The sequence below is a fragment of the Ptychodera flava genome, chromosome 13 (assembly GCF_041260155.1).
Source record: "Ptychodera flava strain L36383 chromosome 13, AS_Pfla_20210202, whole genome shotgun sequence".
Taxonomy (NCBI): Eukaryota; Metazoa; Hemichordata; class Enteropneusta; family Ptychoderidae; genus Ptychodera; species Ptychodera flava.
The window spans coordinates 34,365,676-34,391,799 of NC_091940.1; the positions used below are offsets into that span (position 1 = coordinate 34,365,676).

At 37.9% G+C, this 26,124-nt stretch overlaps 2 protein-coding genes across 5 annotated transcripts in view; one reads left to right on the top strand and one right to left on the bottom strand.

The window, feature by feature from the left end:
- LOC139148243 (uncharacterized) lies at positions 1-26,078 on the top strand. 2 transcript variants are annotated; one of them, XR_011555902.1, is made up of 3 exons: positions 1-273; positions 20,839-23,488; positions 23,621-26,078. XR_011555902.1 is itself a non-coding variant. In XM_070719576.1 (2 exons), the coding sequence occupies exons 1-2, from the start codon at positions 192-194 to the stop codon at positions 22,866-22,868; spliced, it is 2,112 nt and encodes a 703-aa protein (XP_070575677.1). In that variant the 5' UTR covers positions 1-191; the 3' UTR covers positions 22,869-26,078. The 2 variants fall into 2 exon arrangements, 1 of the variants encoding a protein (XP_070575677.1); XM_070719576.1 differs by having other exon boundaries at positions 20,839-26,078.
- The window catches only part of LOC139148246 (ribosomal biogenesis factor-like), a 59,082-nt gene that overhangs the window by 26,717 nt on the left and 6,241 nt on the right, over positions 1-26,124 (bottom strand). The gene's annotated exons all lie outside the window — the stretch shown is intronic.

Consider the following 26,124-nt stretch of genomic DNA (forward strand, 5'->3'; position numbering starts at 1 on the left):
ACTTCATTCGCGGGACTTTCTGAAGGGCTTCAAAGTGTACTCCTCGATAAGCTGATAAGTGTTGAATGTATTCGCCGAAGCGATCGGCTCATCAGACGGTTCGACTAAAGTTGTTCGGAGTCACAACCAGGTTCCTGAACCTGAACAAAAGTCGCTAATCAGTACGATATCTCTCGCAAACGTTAAGGAACATGGAAAAGAGAGTTTTACCCGTCTTTTTACTGGTCGTTGCGCTGGCTTGTTATACCTGTGGACACCCCGCTGACACCAAAGGTAAGCAAGCGCAAGGCTTTTATTGACCCTGACAAATGTAATTGGTGCGTACTGTACGTCTCAAACATTTGATTGAAACGTTGTGAAAAAAAAGGGGACAGTTAGTCAGCATTTCGTTCACATCAACTTCAAGTCAAAAATCTTCGGTGATTTTATCCCTACATATTACTAACAAGCCCATTGACCGAATGTTGGTTAAGGGACAATTTGGCTGTCACGTCCGTTTTCGTCTCGAACCCAGGTGAATCATTCAACTAGTATAAACAGTGCAATTTGCACCGTCTCGTCGGAAAACATTAGTTCCCACAACTAAATTACTGTTGACACATTAAACATGTTGAAAGTAGCTTGTGAGTCTGGCCTGAGTCTTAGGAAAAGGTTAAAGAAAACATATAACCGTATCGAGAAATTACCATTGCTTTGTCCACACAACGAACCACTCAAGAAATTGTTTGACCCGTATCGCGGTACTGCAGTTGAACAGCGCAGACCTAGTTCCCGGCGCACCGACCGTTCCCTGTTGCGGAATTTCACTATGTGACTAGTACAGGGTTTGGACTAAACTCACTGTAGACACGCAACAATACCAAACAAAACCAGTATTAAAATTCTCAAGTGACGATGTGGTTTTACTGGACTATTGTGCCATGGATTTGTACCGAAACGCCAATGCTATGGGAGTGTTTTGCTTGGGTTCCCGCAAAGGGAGATGTCTTTAGGCGACTGAAAACGAAAAATAGGACACGCGCAACATGCAAAGTAAACATCCGTCAGCTGACTTAAAAGTCGAGTTTAGACTATCTTTTGCCAGTTTGTCTAACTGTGAATTATGGACTCATGGATAGGGTCAAAGATAAATGCATATATATATATATATATATATATATATATATATATATATATATATATATATATATATATATATATATATATATATTCCCGCCCAAAGTTTCAGTCGATCACAGCCACCCGATGAGTGTAGGCGGCTCTGCAGCCTATACGAAACAAATTTGTAGTGGAAATGTAATATTTTAGATTATCCTGATCAACTCAGTTGAGTATATATATATATATATATATATATATATAAAATTCATAAAGATATATCAGTCTTAATTTAATTTCAACAAGATTATTGAACTCTATTTTTTCTATTATTGAACTATTTTTAAATTGTGCTTAGTTTATGTGTAATGTGCCAATTTAACTGTTTTAAATGGAGAACATTTACATGGAAGTCATGGCATTGTGTTCGCCCAAAAATAACCATAGTTCTACAGAGTACCCCAGTCCTGTCCCCCACCTCCCAGGTGGTGGGTGACTTTGGTACTTTAAAACAAGGTGGCGTAATGCTTTCTTTTTGCCCCATGTAAAGGGAGAAAAGTTACATGTACCAAAAGACTAGACAGGGTAAGCATAGCAGCAGGTTGAGCCAAAACATTAACAGTAGGAATGTGCAATTACAAGTCAACAGTTCTCACGCGTTTTCTTGATAATTAAGATTGACAGTTGGTCATCAGTGAGCTACTACAAATCTTGAAAACAGGAGGAACATATTACCATTCTAATGAGATTAAGACAAGTACATTATTTGGAAAGCCAAGTCTGATGATAGAGTGCAATCAGTTTTCACTCAAATGACTGCAAGTTGTGGCCCATGAAATCAGTGTATGGTCACGTACTTCAGAAATTAAAGCGTATGATAAGTTATAACACTGAACAACATTAACAGTTACACCAATTCAAAAACAAACATCTAGGGGGCAATACCTCAAATAACATACACAGTAGGTTGACTGATGGTAATCTAGAATTAGTGTAGTCTGCAAACATGGGTAAACCACTTCTTGTATTTTGAAATGTTTTTAGTTAATTAATCTAAATCTTGGCAATGTTTAAGTGTCAAATATCGTAAAGAGTCATTGTCCTGATTAACTTGTTTGACAATTGTGATTGCCATCAGCTGTGATTGGCCAATACTGACCACAGGGACACTGTAATGACATCTTGGAAGTTGAACATCAAGGGAGCTTGGCATACCTGAACAATGGCTTTGGCCCCCACCATGGCACATCACAATTGATAATCCAATACTTTTTTGTTTTATTGCGGTTCCCTCATTCACAGTTCGCTAATCTGACAGATACTGTTGTATTGTAACTGTAACACTGTGTTTTCAATGAATTACATCATCTCATGAGTTATTCATGGCACAGTAGGATTCTCTCCCAGGGCATCCATACACAATACTATTACCGAGCTGTCATCATGTGATTGACATTGACAGTCATCAATGTACGTAATACTCAAGTTGGTAAATAAAGAACCAACTGCCCTGAAAAAAGCTGCCCTGAGAATATGCTACCATTGTCCCAATATTGCCATCTTTTAATTTTTTACGACCTTTTTGCATATTTATTGTGCTGACTGCAATACAACATTACATTCTCGAATCTTGCTTGTAGGCATTAACAAAAGTAGGTTATGATGTAATTTCTGACATAATATCTTGAAGTGTTATGTGGTACTTTGAACAAGGCAATGAGTATAGACATTTCAAAAGTAATGTCATCACTCATCTCATCTTCAGTGGGTCTAGTTACATTCTCACACAACACAAAACTAGATAAAACAATACATGCCAGCTTAAGGACAATTAGTTGTAAATGAGTTGTGAAATAATATTCCAGAACATGTTCATGCAAAAATTGCCTTTATTAAAATGTTTGGAACACTATACAGGTTCATCAATATCTCTTTTATGCTTGTTGACATACTTTGAAAAGACCTCTATGGGTTGTAATGGAATGCTACCGAGCAGTTGCACTGTTTCAGGTTGGATGGGAACTTGGAAGGGTTGTGCAGTAATGTCTGACCTAGGCTAGACAGCTGAAATGGCCAAATAAAACACCTGGGAGTGTACCCAGTTGTGGAAGTGTTCAGAAAGCTATTATCAGGACGTGACATATTTTGGCTGCTTGGTTATCATATTGACATGGCCTTGGTGAGGTGACCTGGCAACACACTCTGAGAGTAAAAGAGCTGCCCTGAGAATATGCTACCATTGTCCCAGTGTATGGTGCGGCTGTTTTCTGTCGGTCGTTTTATGTTTGTCTGCAGGATGTGTTTGTCAAGCGGTGCCAGCCAGGCATTTTGGGAGTAAAGGTGACACATGTGATTATGAAGTGATATAATTGATGACGGGCGAGGAGTAAGTTTTTGAAGGAAAAATATGTTTGGTTTGAATTTCTCTGTTCTGTTTCTCTGATTGCTGTGAGTGTGGCACGAAATGCAACAGGGCTTATATTTGTGACTGAAAAGTCACAAAGTCAGAAGAGAAACCCCGGCAGGCTTTCAATTCAAAAAATTCAGCTGAAACGATCCATTGAGAAACTCTTATATCAGATTATTATGTAAATTGTTTAGTGAAATAGTGACAATAACAGCATTGACTACATTTACTATCAATTTCTTGGGAATTCAAGATGCTTAGAGACAAGTTACTGACCTGAAAGTGTGTTTTCTTACGAGGGTCAAGTGAGGTGACATGGGAATTTCTTTGCTATTTCACATTTCACAATGCAGTATACAGGCATCATGTTCTGGTGTGTGTAAGCCTGCATCAGACCACCACAGTGAATACTTAAAACGACAACAGCCCAGTTCCCCCAGTACGCGTGACTTTGCTGCAACCTCCGACCCTTGTCAGCGGAGGCGGCAGTTTAGAGCAGCTAATTCCCTGAAGTGTTTTTGTAGCACAATAATGCTAAAAACACAGCTATAAAATAGAGCAGCTTTCTGAAATGTCTCAAAACATTTAGCAGTGTACTAGGTTAGTATCAGAAGTTGTGGGATGTTAAAAGCCTCACGAGAAGTGCTCCCCATTTCTCTTAATACCTATTGATGAACCATCACATGTACGAGGTTGAGTTTAACATATACACAGTGTGAAAAACCAATCTAACATACATTTAGTATGGAAATGAATGAACCTACAAATATGGAGCACCATGAGGGACTGCCTGTGCAGTCTAACCTGTTCACCCCAATTCCCTGTAAACAGCTCCTAATGTTAAATTGATATAAATGGGTTTGAGTCAAACCATGGTAGTGATTTCACTCATTAATGGTCACCTACATAATGTTAAGTGATAACCTTAAAACAATCAAAGCTTGTTCTAGCAACTGATTTAATAGTTCATTGACTGGTATATGTGTGGAGAGGCATACATGCATGCATGCACGGTCACAAAAGGTTTAGTTTGTACACTTTGAAATTCATTTGTAAATCTGGGGTAAATTTTATACATGCAGAGCACAAGCTTTTACTGTACTTTTTATACAAAGATGAAAATACCACTCATGGACACACAGACACCCCTGGCCAATAGCTCTGCTATTATGCATACCATGGCATAATACCAGCTTGAAAAACAAGATTGAGACTTTCCAGGCAGGACAGGCTTGGCTTGCAGGAAGAGAGAATTCAGTGTACGGTATGCTGTTCAGATAACAATGAGAATAGTGAATGCCAACCAAACATTGACCACTATTGAAGTATGATGAAATTACTCAATATTTACAGTCATGTATTTAATGTAATTTTTTGAGGAAAAAAATCCCTTCCATGTACATTGCTGTTTCATACTGCTATCAAATGAGAAATGATGCTAAATTTTGGTAATTTCATATGAAGCAATACGCAAAGTGAAAAATTATTAAAAGAATATTCAACCTCCTGGACAGAAAATTTTTAGGGGTAATTTTTTTCTCAGATTCTTCTCCATATCATCTGCACACACCCTGGCACATAGAATACCCTGATTTCCGCTCCATTTGAGCTGCATTAGACATTTCACAGAGTCGGCAAACAATTGACAACAAATGAGTGTATTGGTACAAACAATGGATGGAGATGAAGGATTTTGTGTCCTAATGAAAGAGCAGGAAGACTCTGGCCAAATGAGCTTAATTGTGGAATTACTGCCGGATATTATGAAAAGTTTTTGTTTTAGTTTGTAGGGTGGTTTTGCTCTGACCAGATAGGAGTGAAAATTGCTGTCAAATCTATGTATTTGTGATTAAGAACATGTTAAGTACCAAAAGCCTCATTAAAGTCATTAAAACTGTCACAATTTGAAGATCCCTATACACAGTGGGTGGAGGGACTGTGCCCTACGGAAGCAACTGCGGAAGTCCGAGAGTTAAATTGTCAAAAAGTACCCAGCTACAAATCTATATGCAGGACACACCTGGAAAAACAAGATTGGTGTGAAAATGAACTTGTCTAGACAGGTAAAGTTGTTGACAAACCGAGCAATGCAGAGAGTTATGATCAAGTGGGATAGGCCCCAGCAATGCAGAGTCCTTCCGCACTCCTACATCCAGCTTAGGTTATGCAACAAAAGCATTGTAAGGGCCATAGATGTTCAACCATTGAAAGTGTTAAAGTGAAAAGCTAGCAGACATCCCCGTGTGATTGGAATTCTGTTTACGGAAGCCAATCACGTCTTTGAAGTTGGATTACTGATCGGTACAATGGAACAGATGAGTACCGTGGAATTAAGCTTTTAACAAAACAGTGCATGGAGAGGATGAGAGGGGAACTGATAAACAAACAGGTCTGTGAGGTTTAGGGGATTGTATACTGCCTGGCTGCCATATACTAGCCTACAGAAACAGATTGTGGCATCTGCACAGGGTATTAAAGTTGTTGCTTGATCCTGAAAAAGTTCTCAAATGGTGGAACATAAACATGACTCTGTGCGAGAGCACAAGCGTATGACTGGTTTTCATCACACAGCAGACCATACAAAAGGCAGGAATGGGTGATACCAGAATTATCCTGTTATGGATTTCTGAACAGTACCTTGAGACTTGCATCTAAATTCAGGGAAAATTATTGTGGGTCTGTCTTACTTTTCAATTTTAGGACATATCTGAATCCCTGCTTTTGTACAGATTCTACAAAGTCACAACCTTTGCAAGTTCGTTTATATTTTAAATTTTTTTTTGGTGTGCTCATACAACTTTTAATATACTGACCAATTAATAATAACAATAAAATTTTAACATTAAATTATTCATATATCACTATATACATGTATCACATATATTCATATGACAGCAGTCTCATAATTATGTGTGAATATTGCTGCACAAACAAAAATAAAATCAAAATTAGATCAAAAGATTGCAATTAGCTTTGTTCCATGCCACACCAGGCATCCATATCTATACTTATCACATATGACCCTAATGTTTGCCTCCATGGCTAACATATACAATTCGATCTTTTATGTCCATTCTTTCATTTCGCACATTAACAAAGTAAATTCCTCGGCGCTATGATTTAAATCAAGCCTCAATAGCAGTAGGATTTAAATTCCACGTTGAGTGTGACAGCCAGACGACTACCATTGACTTGAGTTTGGCGACATTCTTCAGAAGAATGCACTTGATCCGACCAAACTTGCAGTGCCCGGTCTGATTGAAGTTAGCATAGGCACCAAGGCTGATCTATTCTTAAACTGATCAGTTCAACATTGTGTCAAAAGAGTATAGAGGCACAGTTGCGCGATTGTATCGTGATCGCTTGCCAATTACCAGCTGGTGTACAGACCTACATCTAAGGAGACAATTAAACCTACATAACAGTCGTTCAGTGTTGCTTTTCTTTGATAGCGCGACAACTATGCGTGCAGCAGTTCAGAACTTCTGAAGACTGAATTCCCAAAGCAGTACGTAAACTCGTACTTCGTGTTCACCAGTCAACGCTACAATTACACACCCTAATTATTACCGCTGATGTTACCTTTGTCAATTCACTTTTGTCCTGCGACATTGAAGATCATAAATTCTACCTAGAATGCCTGCCTTCTGTTTAACAGTGTTCTTCGGGTTAGAATACATCAGTGCATGGAACCCAGGTGATTAGAGGTGTGTGCAGACTTCCTCAAACATAGTGCACTAAGTCCTATCTTACAGTTGTGTTTTGAATATTGGTAAGGTACAACTTGCGCCCTTTTGTATATCTGCCCATTTCACTTTCCATGTGTTCGCATGGATACATACAAACAAGAAATCTCAGGAAAACTTGCTGAAGCTTGTTTGGAATTAAAGTAGGTCACGCAGACATGATCACGGAGAAAGGAACTTGTAGTTCACCTTTTCTTCAGTGTTAATGTTCGTTGATGTGAATTTTGACCTGCAAATAAGAAAGTAAACTACAGGTCTTTTCAATCTCCAAACCTCCATTCTGTGGTTGAAATTGCAGAATTTGCATCTGAGAAGTGTAGTTTTCACTTCGTTGGATGCGTTATTGTGTATTTCATTACTCTAGTGGCAGTTTTTTCGATGGGCGAGGCTATGCCAGGGGCAAATCACTGCTTCGTTACTTCACTGATCGGCGGACACAAAACACTCAGACATACAATGACGCAGGCACAAGAATAGCCGTAAACTCTCCCAGACAGGAGATGCCTCAAGGACTGGATAAATCTACACAAAACAATCACTGGATGGTAACAAAAGTCTAGTGTTCACTCCGGAACACCTTTTCTCAAGATGAAACTCACAAAGTTTAAATGCTCTAGGGAAGAACCACAAGCCCGGTTTTCTTTTTATTCAATACTATAGTTTCCTTTGATTTATATCGGTGGTATCTGCTAAATCAGTAGCTATCATTCAATTAATTCTCTGAGTAAGCCTTTTTTTCTTATTTCAAAGACTTTAAAGATATACTGAAACGACTTATTATCAGGATTTTCAGATGGTTGATCTCATTGTACAGCAAAGAAACATGTTATCAACAGGATTTATTTTCAGTGGTAATAAATACTGCAACAATTCCACGCCCATCTTTAGTATCCGTTGGGGTGAACAACTCCAGTGGTCTAAGCCTCCAATCTACGTACTGTAGCCGACATTGTTTGACCAGTAAGTTTCCTAGAACTATGGTCTGGAAGACCAGGCACTGCCAGTCTAAACATAGACCTTGTTTCATACTTTGAAGTTAAAAATATGTACAGCGGTAGTTTATCTTATGATTTTGAAATGAGGGTCAGATAGAATAAAGGGAACTGTTCAATGCTAATGGTATACAATAAAACTACATAGAGGACTACCAGGCTTAGATTGAGGACTACCATGCTAGGACTAGCAAATTATACTGGAGGACTACCAAAATAGGTTGCAGTACAAGTAAACTAGACTGAAGGACTAAAAACTAGACTGAAGAACTAGTAAATTAGACTGTACAACAGGCAAGCTAGACTGGAGGACTAACAAACTAGGCTGGTAGACTAGCAAACTAGGCTACTCAGGACCAGCAAACTTGGCTGGAGGACTAGCAAACTTGACTGAATGACTAACAAACCAGGCTGGTAGACTATCAAACTAGGCTGGAGGAGTAGCTAATGTACAAAATGTACATGTACCTGAACACTGGTCCATGGACCACCATATATTTTGAATGGATATGCTGTGTTCTGAGTTTGCTGTCCTCCTCATGTCTGACAAAACAGACAAAATACACAGACATACAGATACAGACAAAACATCATTTTGGATGCCTATGAAATGACATAATTGAAAGGAAAATATCAGACTTCTCTGAATATTGTTGTCTATAGTAGTGAACTGAAAATTACCAATCTTGTGAGCACTTTATTTCGATACTTAGACGAGGGTAAGAAATTCTGTGCAATAAAGATCATGAGAAAAGTTTCGAACACACTGAAGCATGTTAAAAGTACCACACCACAGCTGATATTGGTCAAGAAAATGCCTGTATGTCCACTACTGTACTTATTGGATTTTAAGCACTTGTTCAAATTTCAGGCATTTTGAAAACTCTTTGTCCTGGCTCTGAAGTGGTTACTCTGGGCAAACTTGGTGAGACAGATTTTTACCGGATTATATATTGTCATGGTTACTAAGACTATGCTTGTCCCTTTTCAAAACACTTGGGATCTTTGAATTGGCCCTTACGGAGCAGTTTCTTGCATTAGGGGAATTCCAAATGGGTGTTTTTGTGCTTTGTAAAGTCATTAGGTATCCATTAAGAATTCAATCGTGTAGGGACAGAGTTTGATCAAGGAGTTTCACAAGTTTCCCTACAAGTTAATGCTGCCACTTATGTGGCAAATTGACTTAGTGTAAGGCAGGAACAAGGCGGTTTCCTTGCTCTAACTGTTGGCCCAAATATCCAGTTTCTGTAAAAGCTCCATTGTTTTGCTCTGTTTGTCGGACTGTGGTAGAAAACATTTTTTGTACCACTTCTAAACTAATGTTGAAATACTAACTGGTCAACTTTATTACAGCTAGATCATATCTTATTTCATGGCCATGTAAGCATTCAAATTTTTAATAATTGTATACCAAGCACAACATTACAGTATGCTTTGTGCTGATGACAAGACATCACAGGGATCAACATCCATCTCCATAGCTCCATTTTTGCATGAACTCTGGGATAACACATCAGTGGAGCACCAGTCTTCACGATAAAAAATCAATAAATCACTGACTCTCACTCGCTGTCTTTCGCACTTGCCATACAGACATGTAAAGTGTACATGTACTTCAGATATCTCACTGAACTGATGTTGGCATTAGAGGGGCTTTCTAAAAATAGATTGTCTAATAAGAGGTGGCTAGTCCATGAATGTACCCAGTACGCATCTTTGACACTGTACAGGCAACACTTGTAATACTATACCGCAGAGTGTACCGTCTATTTGTTGCACACCACTGATTAGGAAGTTTTGTCAGTTCACTCAAGAAAATTTTACATTACACTTTTAGTGTTATACAGTAATATGTTAATGTACAGCTTAAACAGAAACTTTTGAAGACTTACTAAATAAACTCAAAGAGTTCAGAAAACCTGAAAGGCCATGCTGGTATAAAAATGAACATTCTCAGGAATAAAAAGTGAAAACGTGCTATTTTTTACACCCTTTCAGGTACGTCCCATAATCATCCATTCCATGTGGTGTCACTGTAGATGATACTTAACAAACTTCAGGCAATCGGCAAGTGTTCCACCACAGTGTCTTGTGTAGATTGCCGTACACTACAAATGGTTTATCAGCCTACATCGGAGAAGCAACAGGTGGCACTTTGTACATGAAAGTGACAATGTTCTGTGATAAACATGTCCTGCCTTAAAGCTGTAATTACCTGGTCCTGCCTCGAAGCCTTTGCGTTTTAACTGTCAAAATAAACTTGTAATGAGATTCAATAAAAACAACGCAGAGAATGACTTGCACACATGGATGCTCTGCAAGTACATGTTCCTCACCACAGCAATTTACATTTTTAATTTGCGCCCTTGTCTGTAGATCACAAATCTTCTTTCATGCCCTGAGGATAAAACCTGCTTTGAGGTCTTCTTCATTCAGAAAGCTAGAGTTGGAATCTGAGGTTTGTCCTGATCAACACTCTCATTATTTTTAACACAATGTGTGTCCCAGTCTTATCACTTTTCAAATCAGCTTTTCTGACTCCAGACAGTCAAAAATTATTCTAAATTCCTCAAAAAATGTGCTCTCTTGTTTTTCTATTATGTTACAAGGTTTATTTTCCGTTGCTATGCTGTAAGCTTGATCACTCTATTCAGTGCATCGGTTCTCAAAAGCTGTAGCCAGACACACATGTTGTATGCAGAGTTCTTTTTCAAGGTTTTTTACTGCTATTGTAAAGATCTTGTTGGTTTCTAAACACAGTAATCCCATTTTGTACCAAATAGAATTTTTTCAATTGAGTGTATAGAAATATTTCCATTGTGTGTTGATCATGATCTGGTCTGCACAGCAGTTATACACTTCTTCTCTGATATTTAATCCTTTCACCCCCAGTTCCCTGTGTACAGGTCCTACTTTACCATAGAAAACAATGGATTTGGGATAAATCACGGTGGTGAAAGGGTTAATCAACTTTTTTTAAATTATCAGTAGAACAATATCTTTAATAGCAGATTGGTAGTTTACGATATAATTTAACATTTAAGTTAAAGTGGATAAGGACAATTCTTTATTGTGTGCAGATGCCCAGTTGTGCTCATTTAAAAATTATGCTATATTCTCAGTAACATGAGAAAGTTTTAGCCAAGAAACAGTCTCTTTGTTGGAGTAAGCCTGTACAATGGCAAGAATGAACTTTGAATTTCAAGCCGGCAATGTTAGCAAGACTGTCTAAAGGCAACTGGTAGTTTGCAAGCCACTTATAAATAATTCACATCGTAATGAGCAATACCTTCAATACCAATTGTTTTTTTTGTCAGGGCGGTGTTGATCATTTACATGTACCGGTAGGCTCCTTTACTTTCCGTATTGCTGTTAAAAGAGGTCTGGTTTTGAAATACCGGTAGGAACTGTGTACCAAACTTTGTAGATGAAAGGTTAGGGTCAGATGACAAAAAGCAAGGTCATCATAGCTTTATCAGTATAAATGTCAGTGTCCAGAATTGACCTCGAGGGAAATGAAATGGGCTGTCCTAATGAGTGTCATCTTCCCTCTGGCATTGTAAATACTTAAGAAAAGCAGTCGATTGTCACACTTTATTTGCATATTTTATCCTGCTTGAGTTCAGGTAGTAATATTATTGTAAAAGTGCAGCTGGATTGAAAATGTAGTCACTGCTTTTGTAGGCAACTTTCACCAGCATTGTAGAACTGTGTGTGGAGGTAAAACTATGACATTGACCGAGTTTCACAGTTCGATGGCATCTTTTGTGTCGTCTTGGCCAGCGATCAATTTTACACAATTGCACCTGCCCGGACAATATCATTTTATTGTGCACCTTCTAATTTATGCTCCACCGGTCACAATGTGGTGTTACATCCATTAACTTAAGACAGTGTGAATTCGAAGCAAGTTTTAGCAGGACCCTCTTTAATTACTCGCTGTATTTGCATAATGACCTAATCATTTGCCATGACACTGCAAATTGTACTCCCCGCCACCATTGTAAAATTGATAACATAGCACTGCACATCTCTAGAGTGTATACTATCACCTGGGTAAGTTAATCACAATGGACAATTTACCTATTATAGGATTGAATTCAACCCAGTGGTAGTAAAACGCCTCCACCCTGACTCCTGTTCCCTTCTGTCAAGTGTTGGTCATTACATAATTTCAAAACACCTGGATGCATTGTCCCATTAATTGAATGATCTTTCTGTGTACTAAGATTCAATCGCGCAAGCCATGTATATCACAGATGACAATTATAACTTTCGGAAACTTGAAGTACAAACAGATGAAAAATGTATTGAATCATGTACTGTTATTAAAAACAAGGAAATGAATAAATATGTTATAATAGTCATACCATTCCTAAATCAAAATTTTCTCCGTACAACAGTCTTGTAATGACTTAGAGAGTTCAAACTCTTGTTACTGCCAGTGTCTGACACCCATTGTAGCTGCCTACATTTCTCATCAAATTATGCTGAGCAGTGGTGATACAAACAAATGAAAATCTCAATACATGAGAACACGACTGTGTAAAACAACAGAATCATGCATGACATTGTGTCAGATTATTAAAGTTTGATAAGATTCTCAAAAGGGAGCTGAAGTTCATTGACCATGTACTAGGAATAAAGGCAACAATAACAGACACAACAAATTTATAGTAAGCTTACAAGTACAGTTGTACTTGTACATGTAGTTACAAATGTTTACAGAAAACACTGAACTGCACATTCCAAACCTGAGAGAGGGAAAAATTTGATTTTCAGAGTAAAAGCGCATTAAATTTTGTTGGAAAAATCATATTTTGCAGAGTTTACAAGTAGTGTATATGTACAACTACAACTTTGATATTGAGTGCAAGTAGCTGTGTGCTGCAGATGTAAATTGTACAATAGGTGGACAAATAATCTATTTCAGTCACTGTGTTGAAGTCTGATCTACTGATGATTTAGTACAAAAGATACATGCGTTGATCAAAAATTGCCAAAGACAACATGGCTTTACAACTACTTAACATTGTTGGTGTTTTTGTAGCATGTGTGAAGTCAAACCATTGAAAAATCACACAAAATAACCCTGAGGATCAGACAAATTACACGTAACTCTTCAGAACTCTTTGTGCTGTCGAATTATCTGAACAATTTCTCTAAGAGCAGACGTTGACGCTGACATTCCAAAACTGAAATGCAACAGCACAGATGCCCCATCCATCCATAAAGCATAGCTGACTGACTGTCACTGTTCATAAAGCCAGAAGAAAGCCAGATGAGAGAAATCTCTCTTCCCTGCAAAGAGATCAAGCTTTCAATTTAAATGTGCTGTCAACTTCCATGGTTTAGTTTGAGGGGCTTTAACAAAGAGAACCATTTAAATGTCATCATAATCTTTTATTAAAACTCTAGTTTGCAGAGTGAATTGAAATCCCAAACATCAAATTGATGCAAATCAAACAATGTTTGTTTTTCTTATTAGCTATAAGTTTACACTGGACATGATTGATAGTACTACAAATTGACAAAAACACATATTTCATCAACCAATCATGTCTTACACAACTCTGTCAATTGTATCAAAGTTAGGGGTCAGAGGTCAGTCAGTATGGATCACATTAATTCTGCTCAGAAATGAAGGCTAAATGCTAAGGTTAGCCAGTAAGTGGTTGTGATTTATGATGAAGGGGACAGTACTACCCTGTTTCCCTGTTACCAAAACAGTAAATTTTGTTTGAAATGTTGCAGTAAACGCTGCCAGAAACGTGCAAGTATTCAGTAGATTTATCTCACACTTCATAAATAATATCAGTATGCACAGAGTTGGTGGAAACTGGCCAGTCTGGACAACTCTCTATTGAAAATTGCCATGACCATAAACCAAAAGAGATTTAACGTTCTTGGGTTGTGACATATTTCTTGGACTTCTATTGGCACAAACAGCGATATCAGGATGATATTCAGCTTGTGAATCCATAGTAAAATATACATGGTTTCCATGCTACTTGTAATTACAGAAATACAAGACAGTGAAGTCAAATGTAAAAATGACAGAATGACAGAAATGCATTTTTTCACCTTTGATCTTTCTATCAGCACAAATGTTTACTAGAGTTATCACAAAATCAGTTACTGTAACTATCTGTTAGCCCATTGCATATAATTTCATTTTAACTGAGTGACATCATGTATGGTGTATACATATTCAGTGAGTACCGATACAGTACCAATAGTTTCATGAAAGCAATAATGTATTTGTGTTGTTCTATGAACATGCCATTATTTCTCACATTAGTCTTATGGAAAATTCATATGTTGGAGTTTATGTATGTATATATCCATAAATTGAGAATACTGTGACTCTAATTAAAGCCTGTCCCTCATTTTATTACTATAATTGCTTTTACAGAATTATTCATGCTTTTGCACGGTAGTTCAGTGTTTAATTATGTCATCTAATTCTCAGCCACTTTAATAATTGGTGTAAATTAGCATTGGTATTGTACAGTGCAATCTTAGGACAGAATTCTAATTTTGAATGACTGTGTGTTGACACAACAATGTAATTATTGGTGAACACAATTTAGCACTTATCTTTAGATTCAATTGATGTACAAGGGCCATGATTTCAAAATGATATCACACTTAGATACATGTATGTTGTACCCAGTGTGCCCTCTAAGCCTATCATGCCATGACTCATAAATATTCTCTGTGACTCAAAATTTTTCAGTAAAATAGGAAATTATACATTATGACTCAAGAAAATTTCACAAATTTTTCATTTTTGACTCAAAAGTTTCCTGAGATCTCTTTTGTTAGAGGGCACACTGGTTGTACCAGTATGCGTTAAACAATAACACTTGTTCAGATTATAGACATCAACCTATGCATAGATTGAGTTCTTCACTTGCTGTGATTGACAGAATTTTAAAACGCGGACAGCTCGAAAATTAGATACAAAAGAATTAACGCAAGGTTTTTGTCTGGTGACTTTCATGCACACCACGCCTGTACATGCAGACATCCGTTACACTGGGTATTAACACTTTGAGCAGATCAGCCTTGCATCAGAGAGATCTTTTCTGGACCAAAGCCAGAAATCTATCAAACAGACCATGTTTTATACAGAAGTTGAATGGTGTTGGGTCATTGCCCAGCAGATGTAGTGGTCATAAGCGGTGATTTGAATCAAAATCATCAGGGGGGTTGGAGCATCATAATGCGTTGCATTCAGTTTGTTAAATGCTCGATGGCAGCTCATACATAAACCCTAAAATAAATACACAGATCTTTTTACAGGAATCTCTTTATCCCATTAGTTCATTGTAAATCAATGTTACTATTATTGGGAGGTGGAAGTTTCAAATTGAGCAAACTACAGGCACATCAGTTGAGTGACCGATTATTGAATTGTAGTGAAACAACAAAACATCACAGATCCAACGCCTTTTTTCCCTGATTTTGATGCTTAGAAATTTCAACTTTTCATCTGTAAATATTCACCAAAAGATGTCAGACGAGCATCTTGTTGTCACAAAATGTGGTTGACACACAGGGTTTTCCACTAACTATTAACTGTTCAGTTGGTGCCATGAACAGTAAGAATTGAATATTACTGGAAATATTTCAGTCATGACCTAGAACATTCCAGAAAGACCAAATTTCCCGTGGCAGTCTCTTTTAATAAATTGTCATGCATGGAATGCAATATAAAGGATGGACTTCAGTTTTGCAGAACGTTGCCATAGTTTTGATATGGTACCACAAAACTGCAGAGGGATTTAAATGTATGTTGGCAAGACTTGTGCTAACAATGTGGAAGTTTGGCATTTGCAGATCAGTGATAACATGTCATGCTGTGGAAACCTTCTGAAACAAGAAGGAATAAAAAGACTTCTTTTTTTGAATTCTTGATAAATTTCTTTGGCAGCAGCATTCTATAGATCACAATACAGTGAATGCCAAATTTGAGTCTGAAATGATTAACAGGAAAGGAGGATGGGATTTTGATAATCTCCCCTTCTTTAACCACAGTACATGTAGTCTGCAAAGCCTGGATAATCTTGGGATTTAGGTTTAGCAGGAAGTACTGTAAGTTAACCAGCTCAAATTCAGTGACAGGCAGTGAGTATTATGACTGAATTTTAAGTACTATACGTCAAATACCTTCCACTCACAGGTCACAATTGTGATACATACAGTCTTTACTGTAATATTTTAATACCAAGGGAATTATCCCGGCACAAATCATACAAGGTCACCTTTGTTATGTTTCCCTGGGGCAGATTGAGCTATCGATTTTGAACATGATGCTCTTACAAACATTCACAATATTATGGGTTTCTGTATATACTCCACATAGTCAGTAAAAAATATCCCACAGATACTGAGTTACATGCAGATTCCTTCATACATGTACATACACTATCTTCAAAACATTTCTTAAATACTTTGTATATATATTTATGGCTTTATTAAACACTGAATCTATAATTTATCCGCACTATTACACTAGTTTGCCCAGCTTCATCCCTCGGAATGCTCCTAACACTTATAAACTATGAACAGGATCATTGTTCTTGCCTAGACCCCTGTCAAGTCAGTGGGCAATTATCCAGGGCGTAGTTTAGTGTTTCTCAAATAGTTACATTCTTAGATTGGTACATGACACCTGATAGGCCATCGGTGACCCTCAGTGAGATGGGGGGCTCTCGGAAGAATTACAACAAATTTGTTTTTAAGGTGAAGTGGTAAGAGTATCGAGATGGAGTGTCTGATTGCTGGGTTCAGTTACGTGAGAAATATCAGCTGTTTTTCTCGCAGTTCCCTGGAAAACTTGTATTTGTTCAAACATAGTTACAATTACACCCTTAGCTTGGGACACACAAGACTGCACTGGGTAAGAGGTTGATAGATTTAAAGCACGTACCATTCACTGCAATATTTTATGTATTTTCATATATTTTTGTTGCATTTGTAAAATGCATTTTCTTGCACTACTACCAAAATCATTTCAAAGTTTCCAGTGCTCAACTTGTCAGCCTGTATGTTTATTGTGGCCAATATTCAAACGTTGATGACTTAATTTTAGTTTGCACTGGAATCTGTTTGTCATTACTAACATACATGTATATTGAACTCTTTGCATTTTGTTTGTACAGCTAATGATTTGTATTTCAACAAAATTTACCAACAAGCAGAAGGATGGTGTTATTACTTTTCAGAACTAATAAAATGGACAATAATACCAGCAAAAGTATGTAAACACCTGTTATCCCTTGAATGATAAAAATTTTGCATAATACTTTAAAGATGACAGATGATGGGTATTGTTTTTGTAACTGGTTGGTTGAAAATGGACACAATTCAAAATACAGTATTTCAGCAAACCAAGGGGGCCGATATTCCATATTTTGACTAAGAATATTACTCAAAATTAATGTTTGTCTTATTACTATAACTTGCGAAGAAAACAAATAAATAGTGGGCAAGCATATACTTCTTTAACGACTATATGTATAGCATCCCATAGACGCACATGTAGAGTTACTAAAAAAGTGCAGAAGCTGTCAAAGAGTTCATCACTTTGCTATGGTTACAGTCACCACTAAGTTGCCAACAAAACATAGCTCAGTATTTATTTTTTTATAAATTGTAAGATATTACAACACCTATGCCTCACAGCTTGTCTCAAAATTTTGTTTAAAAACTGACCAGTAAAAGTTAGACCTTCGCAACCAATCATCAGCCTGAGACAGTATCATACATCATTGACCTATGACCCCCACAGCAGAAATGATTACACCAGGGTTGGGAACATCTTCCCACAGCCCAGGGCAATGGTCATTAGCAATTGTTTGCAGTTGGCTGTACATACACCACGTCTGACATTTGAACAAACAGACTGTAACACGTACACACACAAATCTACATGAAGCCTGCTATGTAACAGACACACCCATGGAATGGTACATGGCTGTACACAGGGCAATGAAACACATTGACGCAGTACGAAAAAAAATCCCTGCTCTTTTTATACAGCATCCATCATGAATCATGAGCACTGACTTGCAATTACAAAATCAATTTACAAGGCACGCTAAAAAAGCTCACTCTTAATGTCTTGCTATTGTTCTGCCTTCTCATGATTAGGGTCTTCAAATTTTAGACAAGTGCATTAAATAATTTATGGGCAGTTTGCATTGTTGTGACAGTGCTTTCACATCAACAAATTAAGACTAACAGAAAAGAAGGGTACAACCATTGTTTTTATTGATTTCAAGACGATCAACCTCTGGCAAGTCAGCGATCATTCAAGAAGGGTGTGTGTACAAATTAAAGTTGTTATGGCAACAAAACTACCCCCGTTATGCTTGAAATGCAAAACACTGAAGCTGTACTGTCTCGACCATGTTTCAACAGACTTCTTTGATGCAGGGAGGAGACTTCAATCTGTAAAACATTACTAAAGCTTGAATTGTAGCGTCGTTCTGTAGATTCACCAGTAAACTTTTCTCTCAGTTAATCACTTCCTGATAGACTACAGATCTGTGATGTACCGTACATATTCCTAGGCACCTGAAAACTTGTGCTCTGCTTTACACATTACATGCAACTGCCCAGCAAATAGGGAGCACTGTCAATAACTTTTCTGAAACAAAGCTTGTGATGTATTGTAAAATTTTGTCTTGTGGACCACTGCACACCTCCAGTCTCCCCAGGCTGTTGCCAGCGACAACAGAGGTAGGAATAAGCAGGATGAAAGACTGCTGACTTCCCTTTTGTTGAAGAACATCTGACAAATTTCATAGCAAATGAAACACAAACTACCCTTCCATATTCTAATTCAACAGGATATTAACTTCAATTTGACAGTTAAATGAAGCTTTTATGCTTTGAAGGATGGTGCGCTCACTACAACATCTCTACCTGCACTAAAATGTATTCTTTTGGCATAGAAGGGACCTTCATGGCTGAGATAAATTGCCAGGGTGTAGGAAAGGAGTGAGGCTCTCACAAGCAATAAATCGCATAAAAAAAGATTTTTCCAGCAGAGGCAAAACATGACACAATGGCTGGTCAGATTTTCAAATACCAAACAATAGTTTCTGACAAGGACAAATAACTGGGTGTCACAAAGAGTTGACTTTTTTCCTCATCATTTTGTTTGAAATGTTGAATGTTTCTGTCAGAACACATTTTCCCAGCACTTGACAAACTCAATGGCCGTAGAGGATTCTTTCAATTTTCGGACCTTTATTTTGTGCCGCATGAATGTACCATTGAACTCTTTCCATTGTCTGCTATTTGTTTGTACAGTGCTAGTGTCAGACAACTTGGTTGTGTGGACTCGGCATAGTGATGCAGTACAATGCTAGCAATGTCAAATAGTTGATTGGAGTGAAGGAGAGGTTTTGAGAACTAACATCCCTGCCACGTTTCAAGACTTCCTAGCAAAGCATATTATAGTCAGTTCAACCAAATTTTGAAATAAACGGTATTATACACGTCAGTCTTTTGAGCTTGTCCAGTGTGGAATTGGCAACCCTAAAACTCTTCGGCAGTAAAATTAAAAATTTGAGCTCTGTGAAAGTTACACTATGCAGGTTCAAATCTTTGAGTACCAGTAGGAAGACAGTAGTTGTTTGTGTGAAGATAGTTTCCAAATTCAGGAGTTCACATGAGGATACAACAAGAGGACTATAGTTATCCACTTAAGTGTCTGCCTCTTGCACAATGTTTTGAGTCGATTGCATTCGTCCCATATCATGTTGGCATCTATCAGTGAGATTCCAATGGGTAGGACAAGTACTGTTTATTTTTGCCTGTTGCAATTTCGCTAACAGAGCCATTAGAGAATATTCCCCCGACAGAAAACATCTTCCGTGAAGGGTCTCTGGCAGGGGCATAGGTGCCTTGGTGTATGTTTTGATTGCCATGGTTCAATGCTTTACATGGCTTTGTGCATGCTCTGTGGCAGCAAAACTCAGCTTTGTTTGTCTTGATTCAAAGCATGAGTATTCTGTGCCAGCTTGTTCTCGTGTTCAGTTAAACAATAACGGCTAGATTCACTTTACAGTCAAACTGTGTCAGTTTACAGAGCAAGTTTTTTGCATGTAGCCCAATACCGATCCGACAAAGTTTTGTAAGACCTCACAATATAGCCAAATCACTCACCTACATTAGATGAACTTCAAACTTCAAATGAGAGAATCTGGATGAATGAAATTACATAATCTTAGCTTCATGGTAGCCAGCATGGTTATGTCATGAAAAAAATATTTTGCACAAATTTGCTGAAATGATCTTCCTTTCACATACAGTGTATACTTTCTGTATATCACTGTTTCTAAAACAAAGGTAAATCAGAAAATGTTCAATTGTCCATCAAAAAAGACATCAGATATGTTGTACACTAGTTTAATGGTGAAGATTTGCAAGTCTACTGCAACGTACCTATAGAAAGTAGACATGTCCTCTCTTATGGAAAATGTGGGCTGCATTATCATTCTAAGCCAACAGCGCCACCAGTAGACCTGATTTATCATTGCTTTTGTTTTTACTATTGTGCCTTTATTCATTTCAGGTTATGATCACTTGACTGTGAATGGTGAGCGGTATCCTGAACTTGAGAAGCTGGATGAAAAGATTGTTGACTTCCTCATCGAAAACGAATATGTTGGAGCCACTCTTGGTGTCATGAGAAATGGAAAATTATTGTACACTCAGGGTTACGGCACCACGACTGATGGTGAAAAGATGCTACCAACTACATTAATGCATTCATCAAGTATTTCAAAGTCCATAACTGCTGTTGCTATTCTCAAGTTGGCGCAAGAGGATCGTTTGGGCCTGGACGAGACCATATTTGGAGAGGATGGCATATTGTCACACTTACGGCCTCTAAAACATCATACAGTCTCCGATCCACGTGTATTTGACATCACTGTCGAGCATTTACTCCAACATAGCGGTGGATGGAACCAAGCCAGAGGACCCATCTATGACCCACTTATGAATAGCTTGTACTTGGCTCGTGGACACAATGTTACTGATATCGCCGAGGAGATGGGCAGCCTCGGCAACCCATCACACAGTGACATCATCAGATACATGATGACGCAGCGTCTGCATTTCAGCCCAGGGACAAAATACCAGTATTCAAATTTCGGCTACATGATCCTTGGGCATGTCATTGAGGTGGTGACAAGGCGCACCTATGATAGATATGTACGGGATGAGATTCTAACTCCACTTGGTATGTGGCGTACACGTCTAGGACCACATCATGCTAAAAGTCAGGTGTACGGTTGGCAAGATCTTGTTCACAGCATAAAGTTTGCGGAAGGATCCATCTCGCTGGGGAACAGTTCTGGCGATGACGGAGTCACATATGATTTCCTGGATTCTTCGCTCGGGTGGTTTTCCACTGTGTACGACTTACTAAGGTTCATTAATGGAATATCTGGCGTGGAGAAATTCTCCCAGTTGACATCCAAAACTTTGGACCTGATGCTGGAGAAACCAACATTTTCTGAGCATTCTGACACCTGGCATGGGATGGGATTCCGTGCAAATAACAACAACGAGTGGTGGCAGACAGGCGATCCTCACGACAATGAAATGGTCATCTATCACGGTACACAGTCTGCAGATAACACAAGAAAGCATCTGTCGTGGGAGGACCAAATCAGCTATGTGTTCATGCTCAGTGGAAACAACAGGAAGAATGTCCGCAGATTTGTCACAAATACCATCAGCTCTGTCAAGCAGTGGCCAAATCAGCCAGATCTGTTCATCACGGACTGTGGAGACTCCGTCAACGTACGGAAAGATGGCTCTGCTATTGTAATGAAGTACATGCTGCCGGAGCACCACATCCAAGCCCATGCCATTGCGCTAGCTCGTTTTAACTACCACCCGATCTGGATCAACGGTTTCACAATCGGAGACAAAACATTCTTCAGCATTATTTTGGAAAAAAGCGCCAAAAGGAAAGACAACCCCGTTGATGTGTTCTACGAGCTTGACAACAATGAACTGGCCGAGATGTTCCAAACATGGCCATCCAAGTCTCTCAGCATTCAGATGATCACAAGCTATTTGAGCAGGAAAAACAATGGACACATACGACACATGATTGCCGTGGGTTCAGACGACAAAGGAGTGAGAAAGGTCGGCTGGCATGAGAAACTTGGCAAGTATACCCAAAGGCTTGTGGAATGGAAGGAGAACGGACAGATGCCCCTGGTACAGAGCATCAAAAACTACAGAGGACAAAATTACGTCACCCTTATGACAACCGACAGAAAAGGGTCAAACTGGAAGTCGTACACAGACCTGACGAAGGACGAGCTGGAAGTGACACTGAAACAGAACGCTGTGAAACAGAGAACTCTGACCTTCCTCGATGCTAGGATGGAGGAAGGAGAAGCAAAATTCTCAGCCGTCTTCAGTCAACAGAAACTGGGCGGTTGGGTGGCGCATGCACAACTATCAGCGGCTCAGATGAACGAAGAAATTTCAAAACTCAAAGGACTAGAATACATTCCCAAGATAATTGTCGGGTATGAAGTCGATGGAAAACCTTATTTTGCAGCAATGTGGACTAAGTAAAAGAAGCAGTGATTTTAGTCAATTGTTACGTAACAACTAGATGAACGACATTACTACAGAAGAAATTAATGGAACCAGAACGTGAAGCAGATAACAAACTTCAATACAAGTCATGATTAATGTACTTAAAACTGACAATGATTAAATGTACAGAGACATTACAAAAAGCTTTGACATAAAAAAAAGGTGAACTCTAAGATATTTTTTTAACTCAAGTAACTAAAGTTGCTGATGATATGTATATTTTGGTTGCATGATCAGATAATATGGTCTTTTCTGTATTTATTTTTTGAAGTATTAATGAATTAATTAACGGTACCTCATGGAGAACTTTGATGATATTCAATGTCCAATTTACTGCCTATGTTTGCCATTCGTGTTGCTTTTCCTAGAAAAAGTTTTATTTTTGTTGTTTGGTGACAATAGTCATAAGTGTCACTTTTTAAAAAAATAGTGTATAATTTAATAGCAGCCTCTTGTAATATTTTCATTGCTTAATCATAAAGCACAGTTACTCTAGGAAGATTTCCTGATATTAGAAGTCACTGCAAAGCAAGATTTTTCCCGGAATCATTCAGGTACATGTTCAAATATCAGTAGGAATGTACACTGGCTTCCAGGCTATCTCAGCAATACTGAACATTGCTTGGTCCATGATGATCCATTTTGCATATCAGCATAATGCTAGGGGGTCCTTATGTTTCACAAAGTCATGAGAGAGCCCCTACGAATACATTATTGTCTTCCTAAAGACGATTTGGCAAAGTGTTCCTTAAGTGTGGCGACCTCTGTTAAAGGTAGAATGTGCCTCGGGGACAGATTTCCAGACTCACAAATTTTTACAATACTTTTCTGATCTACCACTTGTGAGGGCTCATTTTGAAGACCTTGGATTAAGTACACTTGTCAGCCTCTTACTTTTGGGAAAATTGAAATTTAATTTTTCCTATGGCGGCCATTTTGAATTTCAAAATATCAGTGACTTTATAGTAATTTGTTTTTCTGGAACTAGAAGTTGCATAACACTATTGATCCCCCAGATTTTTATTCTTGAGTTAGAAAGAGAATGGTTAGTAGTTCAGTAACGTTAAGTTTGAGCAAAAGTTTGAATTTCATTTTAGAGGCGCATACTACCTTAAAGCATCAACAGAACAAAGGGCAGAATGAATCCAGCTGGTAATGGGAGGTTTCTTAGACAAAGGATCACACACAATCAAAACTCTTGCAAACTTCATAATTTTGGTGTATTTTATAATTTTACCAATTTTAAACTGTTCAGGTCCGTCTGAACTTTTAGGAATGTAAATAATCTTGTTCATTTTTTGTACAATGATTGGAGAAAAACCTTCATGTGCTCTTGCTTGTTCTTTGAAAGGTGAATTTCTGTTTGAGATTTTTTGTAGTCATATTGATCTACAATATTCACAGAAAAAAGCATTCAAAAAAGGCAACAAGTGTGTGTGCTTTAAAATCTAGCATACACTGAGTGGAGAGACATTATTGCCACATCACACTGAAAACTATGATGTACAAAATAGCATCACTTACTGATTCTAACCTGAGTTATAAACACTTGTGATGAATGTGTGGTATACCAAAATGACAAAATTCTTCCGTAGATCAAGAAAGAAATTATGAAATGATGCATTCTAGGACAAGGCTAGAGTTGAATTGGACATTGGTGATTCATACTGCAAAAGCCAGGCTGAACTTTGTTGTAAACATCATCATCATATTTTCTGATCTGCAGAAAACGGACATACTGGAGAGATACATATCGCCTTGAGATCAAAATGTAATGTTTGTAGTTTATCATTATAGTTACAAATGGAAATGTGTAACTAGAGAACTTTTAATTTCACTTTCTGTTATGTCTGAAATAGTTTTTGTGCATTCTGGCACAACTAGATTACAATTTTTTATGGAAGTTTTACTCTTGACAATTCCTATTACACGGAGAAGTACATGTAGGAACGACGCCAGTTTATTCCATTTTACCTCATCCCTTGATCCATTTCAACATTTTAGTGTACAAGGTATTGATTTTATCACTAATATCTACAGGTTTTCTGTGTAGATTTGTGAAATAAAGCTGAATAAAAATCTGGGGTTTTTTATTGACAGTGGCAATCAAGCATTGTCATTACGAAGGGAACTGAGTCCAGCTGAATAATCTGAGGGTTTTTATTGACAGTGGCAATGAAAAGCATTGTCATAACAAAAGTAACTAAGTCCCTGTTTTTAGGATATTTTTGCTTCAGTGTAGATAATTGTGAAACAACAGCCTAAAATGGACCTTATGCTGTTCTTTGCTGTTGAGGTTCACACAGTTTCAGAATACCCATCGGCTCATTAATATGTTTGTGGTTACACAAGGTCCTCCTTACGCTCCTTGAAAGTCCTGGAAAAGTCCCTGAAAATGAATTTGAGTCTCGGAGAACTGATAATCCACCCATAATTTTCAAAAATAACAAGAATGATCAGTTGCGATATTGTAAAAATGATATGTAAACTGATGTACATGTATCAAAAGTGACATTTGGAAAATGGTATTTTGGACCTAAAAACGTCTTTGAAAATTGCTGAAAAAGTCCATGAAAGTCCTTGAATTTTAAGTGACTTTGAGTGTGTGGGCCCTGTTACAGCAGCTAATATTAGATTTTATGCCATTGCTGTCTTTTTGTTAGTCAATAGGGTCAAAGTCCCAGTACCTGTAGCTGTGGAAAAATTTTCTTTGTTCCTTTACCAACCATATTTTCTCGGTGTACTCCCTCAAATCATGTTGAAACAGCCAGTGTTTTAACTACACAGTGCAGACTTACATGTATGTGAGTTGCAGTGAGTTTGGATAGATGTTCTGTAGTCAACACTAAAGATATGCCTAAAAATATGGACTCTTTTTAACATACTGAATACTGAGTCTGTGTCTGCATGATAGGAAGTAGGCCAAGTGACTGTGGTTGTTAAAAAGCTGGAACATTAAAGACATGTTACATGTAAATCGACCAGTCATTCAGCATGTTTTAATATGCTAATTATGAGTGACATTATTATGCCAAATATGAGTGACATTATAATCATGCAAAATTGATGGAAAACTAATTTTGCAGAGAATGACTTCGTCTCTTTAGTTCTGTGTAAATGTTATGCAAAGTCAACTCAGAAATGCAATTTTTGTAATCAACTCAATAAAGACATGATGGTGATGGATTCTGAGTTTCAGTAAACTTTATCTGTGTCTGGGTGTGTGATCAAC

Bases quoted from the DNA above. Each gene is read 5' to 3' on its own strand.
- LOC139148243 (XM_070719576.1), top strand. From the start codon at position 192: ATGGAAAAGAGAGTTTTACCCGTCTTTTTACTGGTCGTTGCGCTGGCT. The intron at 274-20,838 runs GTAAGCAAGCGC...TATTCATTTCAG, and splicing joins ACACCCCGCTGACACCAAAG to GTTATGATCACTTGACTGTG.